Raw genomic sequence first — 14,269 nt, forward strand, 5'->3', positions numbered from 1 at the left:
ATCACAAAAGGTTATTTTGCAGGTGCAGCATGTTATTAGGAAGGCGAATAGAATGTTTTCATTTATTCTGAGGGGAATTGAATTCAAAAGTAGGGAGGTTATGCTTCAGTTGTACAGGGTGCTAGTGAGACCACATCCGGAATAATATCTACCATATTGGTTTCCTTATTTAAAGAAAGATGTAAATGCATTCATTATAAGCAGTTCAGAGAAGATTTACTCCCGACTAATACCTGGAATGGGTGGGTTGTCTTTTGTGGAAAGAATGGACAGGTTGGGTTTATACCAAAATGGCACGTTAGCACAGTGGTTAGCACAGTTGCTTCACAGCTCCAGGGTCCCAGGTTCGATACCCGGCTTGGGTCACTGTCTGTGCGGAGTCTGCACATTTCCCCCGTGTCTGCGCGGGTTTCCTCCGGGTGCTCCGGTTTCCTCCCACAGTCCAAAGATGTGCAGGTTAGGTGGATTGCCTATGCTAAATTGCCCTCAGTGTCCAAAAAGGTTAAGTAGGGTTACGGGGATAGAGTGGAGGTGTGGGCTTGGGTAGGGTGCTCTTTTCAAGGGCCGGTGCAAACTCGATGGGCCGAATGGCCCCCTTCTGCACTGTAAATTCTATGATATCATTTTCGAAGAATGAGGCGACTTGATTGAAACATCTAAGATCCTGAGGAGTCTTGACAGGGTGGATGTGGAGGGAATGTTTCCTCTTGTGGTAGAATATGGAACTAAGAGGTCATTGTTTAGAAATAAGGGGATCGACCATTTAAGACAGAGATGAGACAAAACATTTTCCCTGGGGTAATGAGCTTTTGGAACTCACTTCCTCAAATGGCAATGAAAGCAGAGTCTTTGAATGTTTTCAAGGCAGAGCTAGATTCTTGAAAAGCAATGGGGTGGCAGGTTATCGGGGATGGGCAGGAAGTTGCAATCAGATCAACCATGATCTTATTCAATGGTGGAGCAGGCTCGAAGGGCTGAGTGGCCCACTCCTTCTCCTAACTTGTATATTCAGAAATATGGTGACAGCCTCAAAAAATGAAACTAGGTTAGGTAGGTTTCACACACAGAGATACCCACACCCACTGCTCAGAACGTTTCCATTTTTCCTATGCAATACATCATACAATTTTAGAAACTGGTGAAAACTGCAAATTGGCTTGAAGGTTCAAATAATCTTCAGTACTCTGCCCTAGTTGTTCTAAAGAAGGTAAAGATGTAAAGATCCATTATTTGTGCACTCACATCTCCGTGTGTGATTCAAATTACGAATCCAAGAGGTTTTTATTTAATGGCCATGAAGTCGTAAATGAGTTCTGTCAAACTGGGAATATCTGAGCCTTTGGGTAGACGGTAAGGCTAAGCATGAAGGCTGAGGTTTGGCACCTTTCAAAGGCACATGCTCTGAGGTTACTTATTTTACCATTCCTTTCCAGGAAAAGGATCTATCAATAACAGCAGAATTAATGATGAAAAATCTGTAGCTCTGCAGTATTTCAGGTTAATCTGGAATATTTACATGCTGGGATTCAGTTGACTCATTCCAGGGGCAGCACGGTGGCGCAGTGGGTTTGCCCTGCTGCCTCGTGGCGCCGAGGTCCCAGGTTCGATCCCAGCTCTGGGTCACTGTTCATGTGGAGTTTGAACATTCTCCCCGTGTTTGCGTGGGTTTCGCCCCCACAACCCAAAAATGTGCAGGATAGGTGGATTGGCCACCCTTAATTGGAAAAAATGAATTGGGTATGCTAAATACATTTTTTTAAAGTTGACAAATTCCGACTTTAATTGGCTGCAAAAAACTGATTTTTTTTTTTGTAATCATACATCTGTCCCTTAAACTGGACCATGAAGAACTTGTATTTTTTTTTTTAAATAAATAACTGCAGGATAGACTAAACTGTTGTGGGTTCTCTAGCAGATGATATTTAACATGCTATATTTGTTTTGTTTTTCCAGAGACCACGGCATGGAATGCTCCACCTGATTCTCTAGGTGACACAGTGTGCAGCTGGAATGAGGCAACTGACAAAGCCAGCACTTGGCAGTTCACAACGGGACGAGATGCGAGCCCTGTATCCTGGGGACCCTCGGATAGACCAATGGCTACTACAGGTTGGGGAGTAACAGCCAAGGACTTGAGCAGCAGTGGAGTCGACTGGGATACTGCAGATTCTGCTGAGCAGGACATCTTCGCCAATATAGGTCAGTATCCTTCAAATTGTTTACAACTAAGAACAAAGGAATGGATGATGCAGTGGATTCAAATAACTGCCCAGCCAGATGGGATAAACTGATGTGACAAAAGCCTCCTTGTACTGAGAGTTAGGAGCTCACATGATTTAAGTATGAGTAGTCTGAATACTGTTCCTAGTTAGACCAATTCCAGGCACAACATTATCCAGAATTAACTGTCTGTGGAAGGGTTGAAAGCGAAAATCTCACTAGGTCAGTGACATCTCTGAAGCTGGGTTAAAGCATATTGTTGGAGTATTGAAGTGGGGTTTACCTAACGGCCATTAAATGTGATATGAGGTTGCACCTGGCCAAACTGGGCATTCATAACTGGGAGGAGCAGAAGATGCCACAGTTGTGACCTGACTTCTCTCAAACACTTCTGAAACTTATTTATATTAGATTTGATCTTTGATGGGGGCGGCACAGTGGCGCAGTGGTTAGCATTGCTGACTCACGGTGCTGAGGACCTGGGTTCGATCGTAGCCCCGGTTCACTGTCGATTGATTGGTTGATTTATTATCACATGTACCAAAGTACAGTGAAAAATATTTTTCTGTGACCAAGGGAACGTACACAGTATGTACACAGTAGACAAAAGGATAATCAACAAAGTACATTGACAAATGGTACATCAACAAACAGTGATTGGTTACAGTGCGGAACAAGGCAAACAAAGCAAATACGACATGAGCAAGAGCAGCACAGGCGCCGTGAATAGTGTTCTTACAGGGAACAGATCAACCCGAGGGAGAGTCAATGAAGAGTCTAGTAGCTGTGGGGAAGAAGCTGTTCCTATGTCTGGATGTGCGGGTTTTCAGACTTCTGTACCTTCTGCCTGATGGAAGGATTTGGAAGAGGGCAAAGCCTGGGTGGGAGGAGTCTCTGATAATGCAGTCTGCCTTCCTGAGGCAGCGGGAGGTATAAACAGAATCAGTGGGAGGATGGCAAGCTTGTGTGATGCGTTGGGCCGAGTTCACCACTCTCTGTAGTTTCTTGCGATCTTGGGCCGAGCAGTTGCCATACCAAGCTATGATGCAGCCAGATAGGATGCTCTCTATGGCACAACGAGTCACAGATGTTTACAGAATAGAAACAGGCCCTTCGGCCCAGCTTGTCCATGCCGCTCAGTTTCTATCACTAAGCTAGTCCCGCTTGCTCGCATTTGGCCCATATCCCTCTATATCCACCCTGCCCATGTAACTGTCCATCTGCTTTTTAAAATACAAAATTGTACCTGCCTCTACTACTGCCTCTAGCAGTCTGTTGCAGATGCTCACCACCTCTGTGTGAAGCAATTTGCCCTGTGCCACTTTTGCATCTCTCTCTCACCGTAAACCTATGCCCTCCAGTTCTAGACTCCTCTACCTTTGGGAAAAGATATCGACTATCTACCTTAACTATGCTCCTCATTATTTTATAGACCTCGATAAGATCACCCCTAAGTCTCCCACGCTCCAGGGAAAAAAGTTCCAGCCTATCCATCCTCTCCTTATAACTCAGACCATCAAGTCCTGGTAGCATCCTCACAAATCTCTTCTGCACTCTTTCTAGTTTAGCAATATCCTTCCTATAATAGGGTGACCAGAACTGAACATAGTATTCCATGTGTGGTCTTACAACTTCAACAAGACGTCCCAACTCCTGTATTCAATATTCTGACCAATAAAACCTAGCATGCTGAATGCCTTCTTCACCACCCTGTCCACCTGCAACTCCACCTTCAAGGAGCTATGAACCTGTACTCCCAGATCTCTTTGTTCTGTAACTCTCCCCAACTCCCTCCCATTAACTGAGTACTCCCTGCCCTGATTTGGTCGACCAAAATGCATCACCTCACATTTATACAAATTAACCTCCATCTGCCATTCATCGGCCCACTGGCCCAATTGGTCAAGATCCTGTTGCAATTTTATATAACCTTCTTCACTGTCCATTATGCTACCATTGGTGGCACTGCAAACTTACTAACCATGCCTCCTACATTCTCATCCAAATCATTTATACATCTAACATAACAAATAACAATGGACTGAGCACTGATCCCTGAGGCACACCATTGGATCTGTAGAACTTTGTGAGAGTCTATGCGGACATGACGAATTTCTTTAGCTTCCGTAGGAAATAGAGACGTTGTTGGGCTTTCTTGACTGTTGCATCAACGTGAGTGGACCAGGACAGACTGTTAGTGATGGTGACCCCCAGGAACTTAAAGCTATCGACCATCTCTACTTTGGAGCCATTGGTATGGACGGAGTCGATGATCAGTTCCTTGGTTTTGCTGACATTCAGAGAGAGGTTGTTTTCGGTACACCATGCAACCAAGTGATCTATCTCCCTTCTGTAGTCTGACTCGTTGTTGTTTGAGATACGGCTCCACCACAGTCGTATCATCTGCAAACTTATAGATCGAATTGGAGTTAAATTTTGCCACACAGTCATATGTGTATAGGGAGTACAGTAGAGGACTGAGCACACATCCTTGCGGGGCCTCAGTGTTGAGGACTATTGTGAAGGATGTGTTGTTACCTATCCTGACAGATTGGGGTCTGTTCGTGAGGAAGTCAAAGATCCAGCTACACAGTGAGAGGTCAAGTCCAAGATTGCAGGGTTTGGTAATTAATCTTGTTGGGATAATGGTGTTGAAGGCGGATTGTAGTCTATGAACAGCAGTCTGACGTAGGTGTCCTTGTTGTCGAGATGTTCGAGTGTTGATTGTAGGTCCAGGGAGATAGCATCTGCTGTGGATCGGTTGCTGCGATAGCCGAACTGCAATGGATCGAGACCGTCTGTGAGGCTAGCGTTGATCCATCTCGTGACGAGCCGCTTGAAGCATTTCATGATAACAGATGTCAGGGCCACCGGTGGGTAGTCGTTGTTCTTCTTTGGCACTGGTATTATGGAGGTCTTCTTGAAGGAGGTGGGAACTTCGGAGCGGAGAAGTGAGGTGTTGAAGATGTCTGTGAATACACTCGTCAGCTGGTCTGTGCAGGATCTGAGTGCTCACCCAAGGACTCCGTCGGGGCCCGTCGCATTCCGCGGATTCACTTTCAAGAAGGCAGCTCTTTCCTCTGCGGCTGTAATATTGGTATTTATGTGTCCAGGATGTTTGGGCGGGTGGCACTGATGCAATGGCTAGCTGTTCAAAGTGGGCATAGAACTCGTTCAGTTCATTGGGTAGGGATGCTCCAGCACCAGAAATTCTGCCTGGCCTTGCTTTGTAGCCCGTAATCTCGTGTAAGCCCTGCCATAGACTTCATGGGTTTGTGTTGTTGACCTGGGCTTTACGTATGTCATACCTGGATTTCATACAAGGTCAGGGTCGTCAAATTTGAACGCCTCCTTCCGGGACTTCAGCAGGGAGTGAACCCTTTGGTTGAGCCAGAGTTTCCGATTGGGGAACACCCGTATTGTCTTCTTTGGTACACAGTCCTCGACACACCTATGATGAAGTCTGTGACGGTGGTTACATACACATCCAGGTTGGCTTGAATATGGACCAGTCCACAGACTCCAAGCAGTCGCAGAGGATATCCTCTGATGCCTCAGGCCAGCACTGCACGGTTTTCTTGACTGGCTCAGCACGCTTGAGTTCCTGTTTGTAAGCCAGAAGTAGGAGTACCAACCTGTGGTCGGATTTGCCAAAGTGTGGTCGGGGAATGGAGCAGTAGGCACCTTTGATGCTCATGTAGCAGTGATCCAGGGTGTTTGCACCTCTGGTGGGGCAGCAGTCAGTGTGAAGTTTGCACATTCCCCCCGTGTTTGCGTGGGTCTCACCCCCACAACCCAATGATGTGCAGGGTAGGTGAATTGATCACGCTAAATTGCTTTTTAATTTGAAAAAAATAATTGGGCACTCTAAATTTATATATTAAAAACGATTTGATCTTTGGTACTCAAAGTCAGAGAGAGCCTTGTACAGAGCATATGTGTTTTATTACAGTTATAAAATAAACTACAGTACAAGAAGTAAAGGACTAAAATACAAAGACTGCGCGGAATTTTCTGGCCGTCCCACCGGCGGGATCTTCCAGTCTTGCCGAATGCGGGACCCCACTGCGGGACCTCGACAGTGGAGTGGCAGGACCGGAAGATCCCACTTCCGGCCAATGGCAGGCCTCCTGCACCGCTACAAAACACACCATGGGTGGGTGGAAAATCCCGCCCTAGATTTCTAGCGTAACAAAATTTAAAAATGCAATTTGTCAACATCCATAAGGTACTGAAGAGATAAATCTAGAATGGCCCTGTGGTAACATTTAAGCCTGTCTAGTCTCACTTTGAGAATTTTCTGCTGTAATGTTCTTTATATCTGTCTTATATACATTAACTCACTTATATATGGGAATTTTGTGCCTCTATGTCATTGTATTTCAGCAAGTCATGCAGCCTTCTAACCATATTCTCACATTCCAAGGCTCCCAAACCCCATACTCCCTGAAGCCTGTCACTCATCCACAAACCACATGTTAGTAATGCGATGGAATTCTCTCCACTTGCCTGGGTGAGTGCAGCTTTACACCATGTAGGCCAAAGCAGCCACATGATTTACACCCATGTACACGCCAGCGCACATTAGCAACAGCAGTACGCACCATCTACAATGTGCACTGCGATCACTTGCCAAGCCTCCTTCAACAGCACCATCCAATCGTTACCACTGAGAACAAGGGCAGCAGAATGACAGGAACATCACCCTGATTTAGATCTCTGTTGCTGTTCCTTCATTGTTGCTAGATCAAAACCTGTTTCCTAACTTTATGAACTCATTGTAACATTGTATTTGTAGGAGACTTGCACTCTGTTTTCATAGAATTTACAGTGCAGAAGGAGGCCATTCGGCCCATCGAGTCTGCACCAGCTCTTGGAAAGAGCATCCCACCCAAGGTCCACACCTCCACCCTATCCCCATAACCCAGTAACCCCACCCAACACTAAGGGCAATTTTGGACACTAAGGGCAATTTTTCATGGCCAATTCACCTAACCTGCACATCTTTGGACTGTGGGAGGAAACCGGAGCACCCGGAGGAAACCCACGCACACCCGGGGAGGATGTGCAGACTCCGCACAGACAGTGACCCAAGCCGGACCTGGGACCCTGGAGCTGTGAAGCAATTGTGCTATCCACAATGCTACCGTGCTGCCATGTTGTGATCTTTAAAAATGTTTATCAAGAATCTTGTTTGCAAAGGAGAATTCAATTGCAAATTTGAGCTCTTTAGGTCTGTTGCCCATTGAGATTTATAATCACCAAATATTGGTGGTTTAAAGGGCTGTTTTCACTGATGGTATGTTCTCTACAATAAGCAACACTCACAAAAAGAGCTGGTTGGGAAAATGCAGGTCTGATTTAATTAGGAGCTTGTAACACAGATTTCCTGATCAGCAATTTCGGTCAACATTGTTACATGCTGGAATTGCCTGAATTGGGGAATGAGCAATAAGCTCATAAAGTATTTAACATTGCAATGTTAATGTAGAAGCTTCCACATGAAATTACATAACGTTTTGACCCAAATCCAGTTGTAAGACTCCTCATACTTGCCAATAAGCAGATATGCAAAGTCAAATTCTATAAATACTGACTGTATCCTTCCAGTGCCCTTTCAAGTTTTCTACAGTAATATTAAAGCAAATTACTGCAGTTTGCTGGAATCTGAAACAGGAAATACTGGACAATCACAGCAGGTCTGACAGCATTTGTGGCGAGAGTGGGGAGCTAACGGTTTGAGTCTGCATGACACTTTGTCAAAGCTTCCCTGTGGAGTTAATTAGATTTCAGCATCGTAAGATGATATCATTACTGGGTGGAGCTAAGGTGTCTGGTATTTTATAGGAAAAGCAGGTCAGTTCTGTTCTGGATGAAGCTGTGACTACAAGTCAGGTTTTCCTCTCTGAAGTTCAGTTAAAAGAGATTAACAGTCTTTAAAGCAGTGCAGACTTGTCTGAGAACAAGCGGGAGCTGAAACAAGTCTTTGAAGCCATACAGCCAGAGTTTCTGCATTGGTCTGACAGGAGTCAGATCTTGTCTTTCAAAGCAGTGCTAAAAGATCTCTCTTTCTCAAAGAGCATCTCTGTAAAGCAAGTATTCCTAAGTCCCATTGGTAGTTAAGAGTGGATTGCTTAAGTAGGAATAAAGATAGCATTAAGTATTCACTGTATTGAATAGTATTGTTCATGGGGTAATTGTAAGTTATTTTCTGTGTTAAAGATTTTAATACTGTGTTAGTAATAGATTTTGTTTCAATATACCCTATCCCTATTTTTTATGTAATCACTTCTGGAGCGAAGTATCCTTTTCTCACAGTTGGACAAAATTAAAATAAAATATTGGTGTTTCTGCCCAGTATCCTAGCCACTTCTGCGGTCTTCTCTGGGATCGTAATAATTAGGCGCCGGAATGTGGCGACTAGGGGCTTTTCACAGTAACTTCATTGAAGCCTACTTGTGACAATAAGCGATTTTCATTTAATTTTTCATTTTCATTCTATTCCAATCCCTGCGTCATGAACAATCTCAAAGCGGTAGATTTGAGAAGCAACTGTTTTGCTACTTTGTCATGAATTGATCTTGCTGATTTGTGTTTAGGAACATGGGACAACAAGGCAGGTGTTAGAAACCCTCCTGTGACCTTTGGAGCATTTCCTGATCCGCCTGAATCAAGTAAGTGCGAAAGAATTCTGGTTTTAACACTCATTTCATTGCCAGCAATGAGTTATATTGAGCTGCATTATAAATAGAGGATTCTGAATGGTAACCAGTAAATCATAGGACACTAATAATAGAGTTGAGGAGTGTTTCTTTATTCTTTCATGGGTCCGAGCATTGCTGGCAAGGCCAGCGTTTCTTGCCCATCCCTAATTGCCCTTGAACTGAGTGGCTTGCTTGGCTATTTCAGAGGGCAATTAAGAGTCAACCACATTGCTGTGGATCTAGAGTCACATATAGGCCACACAGGATAAGGCTGGCAGATTTCCTTCCCTAAAGGACATTAGTGAACCAGATAGGTTTTACAACAAACGATGATGAGTTTCATGGTCATCATTACTGAATTAGCTTTCCATTCTATTTTTTTAAAATTGAATTAAATTCTACCAGCTGCAATTATCACACTTGAACCTGTGCCCCCAGAGCATTAGCCTGAGCCTCTGGTTTACTACTCCAGTGACATTGCCACTACATTACCATCTTCTCAAATTATGCCATTGTCTCAGAGGATAATGAAATGTAGTAATATTTTAATAAGTATTATAAACAAGAGCCTTACTCTTTGTTGTGACAGGTTCTGTTTTAAATAAGTACCATGTGATGCAGGACACCACACAGGACTTTGCTGATGTAGCACCACACAGAATATCAGTTGTTTTTAATATCTTATCACTTCTGAATTTACTACTAGGTTATACAGCTACAATTTGTAGCATAAAACCTTGCTGGTGGTAGGTTTGGGTTGAAAAATTGGACCCCAACGTTGTGGGCTGAATTTTGCAAATGCAGTTTTGAACAGAGCAAAGAATCAGTGCTGACGCTATTCAAATAATCAAGCTTATGCATTATGCAAAGACCCTTCTCACCCGGCTTACTCACTCTTCCAACTTCTTCCATCGGGCAGGAGATACAAATGTCTGAGAACACGCACGAACAGACTCAAAAACAGCTTCTTCCCCGCTGTTATCAGGCTCCTAAATGACCCTCTTATGGACAAACCTCATTAACACTACACCCCTGTATGCTTCACCCGATGCCGGTGTTTATCTAGTTACATTGTGTACTTTGTGTTGCCCTATTATGTATTTTATTTTATTTTATTTTCTTGTCATGCACTTAATGATCTGTTGAGCTGCTCGCAGAAAGATACTTTTCACTGTACCTCGGCACACGTGACAATAAACAAATCCTATCCAATCCAATCCTTTTATACTTGTTTTCAGTCTGCCTTTGCCTGGTCTGGTGCTCCGATGCAGTGTAACTCCTGTGGCTGCAGCTTGGCTGGCAGACAATGGCTGACTTTCACTGAGGGAGACTGCAGATGATATGAAGGATGAACTCCGGCAGCTCTGGACCTAGAAAACAAGAAGCTAGAAGGCTGCTGGTCATTGAGGAAATCAAGGGATATGGGCCGCGGACAGAAAATGAAGTTGAGGCACAAGATCAGCCGTGATCATATTGAATGGCGGAGCAGACAGGCCCGAATTCAGACTGCACCATCTTGGCAGCAATCTGGGCTGGCTGGCAGGCATCATCAACGACAGTGGCGGAGTGGCAGTGGTTGGGGGAATGAATGTTGTCTTCCTGAGAGAGGACAGCAGATAAGTGCTGCACGGAAACACTGCTCCCGGGGTGGCATGTCAGCAATCCAAGTAATATTGTAGAGGACGGGTTGCCAAACTGCTGTGATACCCTGTAACCCTTTGAACATGATCATGGCACCACTCTGAGCTTGCATGGTAGAATACTGAGCTTGAATGAGAACAGTCTGAGTTCCCATTGTAGCAAGCTGACCTTGCTTTACAGAAGTCTGATCTTTCACTGCAGACCCAGAGATTGAGTGGATTCTGTTGGTAACGCATTGGAAAGGATGGGCTTCAAGATCTACGAAAAGCCCTGTGCCAAATTGGTGCCATACCCCTCCTTGACATTGCAGATTCTTTCTGGCAGCCCTGCCAATGCACTAGATATTTGTTTCATTGTCATTAGCCTTTTCCTGTACGCTGGCCAATTGAAGTGCTCATCCGAATCCTCCGCTGCAGAATCTGTGAGCAACCTTGCCCTCTGGCACGTTACCATTGTTCCTGGCTGCACACCACTGGTGCTCAGAGTTTTTACAACGTGCAGATCCCGCCTTTGAGCTAACCTCTAAAGTACCTATGCTGGTGATTGCAAGTGCGAGAGCAAGTGGCGGTGTTTTTTATCCAACACTGTCTTCCTACATTATTTATAAAGTCGGGGCATGGTTACAGAATAAATAAATAATTTGTACACACATTTTTTTGGTCACCGTTGAAGTACTTTGTTCAGTTTTGGGTGATCCATCATAGAATGGACAATAAAATCATAAGGACTGTAAAGCTATATGGCTCTATTGTTAATTGCCAGAAAATTAGGCCTGATCAGCTTTGGAGTATCACATAATTCAAGGTTGCTGTAGTTTCATTGGAAAAAGTCCAGGGATTTTTTTTTTGCAGTATACATTTTTCTACATGTGCATTGGACATCTTGCACACTTTTATTTCCTCCTACGTTTTTAATTCATTGTGGAAGGTTTGAGTTTGGTAAGATGTGTTTCCCTGGAGAGTTGCTATTATTGCTGCATATGAAGCTAATGAAGTTGGGGAATGGAAATCTCTTTCATTGATGCCCAAGTGCTGCATGAATTGGATGAGGAGGACCAATTCAAACACATTTTCTTAAGACCTAACAATAGCATCATGGGATATGTTCCCTTCCACAACTACCCATGTAGACAGGTTTACAGGTCAAGCCACCCATACCTAGGTAAGCCACAGTGCTTGAGCTTCGCTGAAAGGGCAAATGACATACTCTGCCAGCTGTGGCAGGCTGATTTGTGGGCCTTATGGACTAGGATGAATCTTTGTTCAGCTATGATGATCACTATGTTGCTAATCTTGGATTCTTCCAGACGGTTGCAGGGGACATCTGCCAGATTAGCCAGTCTACAGTTCATTCTTGTATGCATCCAGCTTGACAAAGTAGGCATCCGTATCACTTTCCCACTGGAAAGAATACACTAATGGAGGGTACAAAATCTTTACCACATGCAGGCTGTCAAATAGTCCAGGCCATTATAGACAGGATCCGTGTGGCCATCAAGACTCTGCATGCCAACCCAAATGCACATAAAGGGCTGATTTTACTGGCCTCAAAAGGTCAGACTGGGAGGCAGGTAGCCTTTAAAATGGTGAACGAAGGTGGTGTAGTGATGGAATGTCCTCCCACCCAAAGGCCAGTTGGTAAGTTGTGATTCATCCAGTGCTCCTGCTTCAAACGTACTGCATTTTCCAACTGGGAGGAATCCAAATGAAGCAAAAGGTAAAAAATTATAATGCATTCCCCTGACAATGACTTCCAAGTCATGTAAGATTGGAAGACCTTTATGTGCTTTGTTCAGCAGTTTTGTAAAAGTAGTGGCCCTTGCTGGTAAGACTTAGAAAGGAATCCAGTGCAATTCATGCACATTTATTCATGAGGCAGAAAACCAGAGGTCCTGGATCAACTCCTCAGCTGATATTGTGCTGTAATTTCAGTTTTAATATTCCAGCAATTTCTCATAGTACATGGTTCCACATGATGTACTCCAATGATATCATGTCAGGTTAATAACTAAAATGACAAATGACAATGAAACTGAAAGTTGTATCCACAAGAATATAGTGATGCTGTAATGCAAAACCATTTTCCTCACATTGCCATCTCTTAGTAAACTGCCACATTGTCTCTGTGAAATATATAAATTAACATGTGGATATGTCATAATTACATGGTTAGATTACAAACTTATCACTTGACTTTTAAGGACATCATGGATTGATTGAGAAAAATGTTCTTTTTGTCTTCAGTTACCCAGGACAATATTTCATCTCAAGATAGTCCATCGAGATGTTACTTGAGTGCCTCACTGTCGTCTCATACAATTGATGGAGCATGGCTTGGGCTAGGTAGGGAAGTCTCATTATTTAAATACCTTTTTTTCTCAGTGTAAATTTATTGCATAGTTCAAGTCCAAATATAGTCAATAAAGAAGTTAACTACTTTTTCAATGACCTATTGGTAAGTACGATAGCTTACTTTTATGATGCATATTATAAACCAATCAAATAAACGCCTCCCTGTTGCTATGGACACTGTTGAGAGCAAATATTTTAGTTGGTCTGAGAATATCCAAGCTTATAAATTATTTGTTACCGTTTACCTACCAACGTTCAAATTTCAATTGATTGCTTTGGTTTTTGAACAGTTCCCCATAGCAAATCTTGTGATTAGATTATTGACTTGCAAGAAGGAGTGAAGTAATAGGGAAGGGGAGGGTGTCCGAGGTCTACAAGGAGTTGAAGCCCTGTGGAGGGTAGATGCGTCCTCGTCTGTGTGAGGTTAAGCTTCATTCAGTTTAAAGTAGTCCCATCGGGCGCATATGACGGTAGCAAGGATGAGTAGGTTTTTTGAGGGAGTTGAGAATAGGTGTGCGCGGTGCGCAGGGTGGCTCGCGAATCACATCCACATGTTTTGGTCATGTCCAAAGCTGAAGGAAGGGGTCCTGTCAGGGGTTCGCAGACGTAATGTCTGAGGTGCTGGGGCTAAAGGTGGCCCCAAGTCCAGAGATGGCGATATTCGAGGTGTAGGAAGACCCGAGAACCCAGGGGGCGAGAGAGGCCGATGTTTTGGTTTTTGCCTCCCTGATAGCCCAGAGACGGATCTTGCTTGGGTGAAGGGACTCGGAGCTGCCGAAAGCAGAGGAGTGGGTGAGCGACCTGCCGGAATTCCTGAGGCTGGAGAAGGTCAGGTTTCTCTTGGGAGTTGGTGGATGGATTCACCAGGAGGTGGAAGCCTTTTATTGATTTCTTTAAGACGATTTGAGGGGTCAGAAAAGGAAGTGGGAAAGGGAGGTAAAGGGGATAAAATGGGGGGCAAGATGGGAGAAGGGGTCAGTATTAGGGGAGCAGGGGGGAAGTGAGTGCTGGTTGTTTATAATGTAATTTGATTGTTCTTCTATGTTTGTATGAGAATGCCTTGAATAAAATATTTTTTTAAAGGGAGTGAAGAAAAAATGGAAGAGGGAGGTGCCCGTCTTACAGTCATGAACTGTCTGCATCTTTGTTAAACTCTTGTCTTCATTTTATTATGGCTTGTACTCCTCCAAACAGTTGTCTCTTAGTTCTTCCACCATTCAACCAGATTTGTCTTCCCTCCTCACTGCATCCTCACTTATTGAAATCAAGATGCAATTTCTCTCTCAACTCAATCTTTCCCGAGGATCCTGAAACTGACCACCTCTTTTCAGCCTTCCCTTCCTGCTGCAATCC

General features: G+C 44.0%; 1 protein-coding gene across 3 annotated transcripts in view; it reads left to right on the plus strand.

Annotated features, from left to right (window-relative positions):
* LOC140410602 (protein LYRIC-like) overlaps positions 1-14,269 on the plus strand; it is a 154,448-nt gene that overhangs the window by 94,292 nt on the left and 45,887 nt on the right. For 2 of the 3 annotated variants that reach the window (XM_072498889.1, XM_072498891.1), the window contains exons 5-7: positions 1,954-2,199; positions 8,820-8,894; positions 12,809-12,907. In XM_072498889.1, coding sequence (XP_072354990.1) covers positions 1,954-2,199; positions 8,820-8,894; positions 12,809-12,907 — 420 coding nt within the window. The remainder of the gene's footprint in view (positions 1-1,953; positions 2,200-8,819; positions 8,895-12,808; positions 12,908-14,269) is intronic. The other variant, XM_072498890.1, reaches the window with a different exon arrangement.

The sequence above is a fragment of the Scyliorhinus torazame genome, chromosome 4 (genome assembly GCF_047496885.1).
Source record: "Scyliorhinus torazame isolate Kashiwa2021f chromosome 4, sScyTor2.1, whole genome shotgun sequence".
In the NCBI taxonomy this organism is placed as follows: domain Eukaryota; kingdom Metazoa; phylum Chordata; class Chondrichthyes; order Carcharhiniformes; family Scyliorhinidae; genus Scyliorhinus; species Scyliorhinus torazame.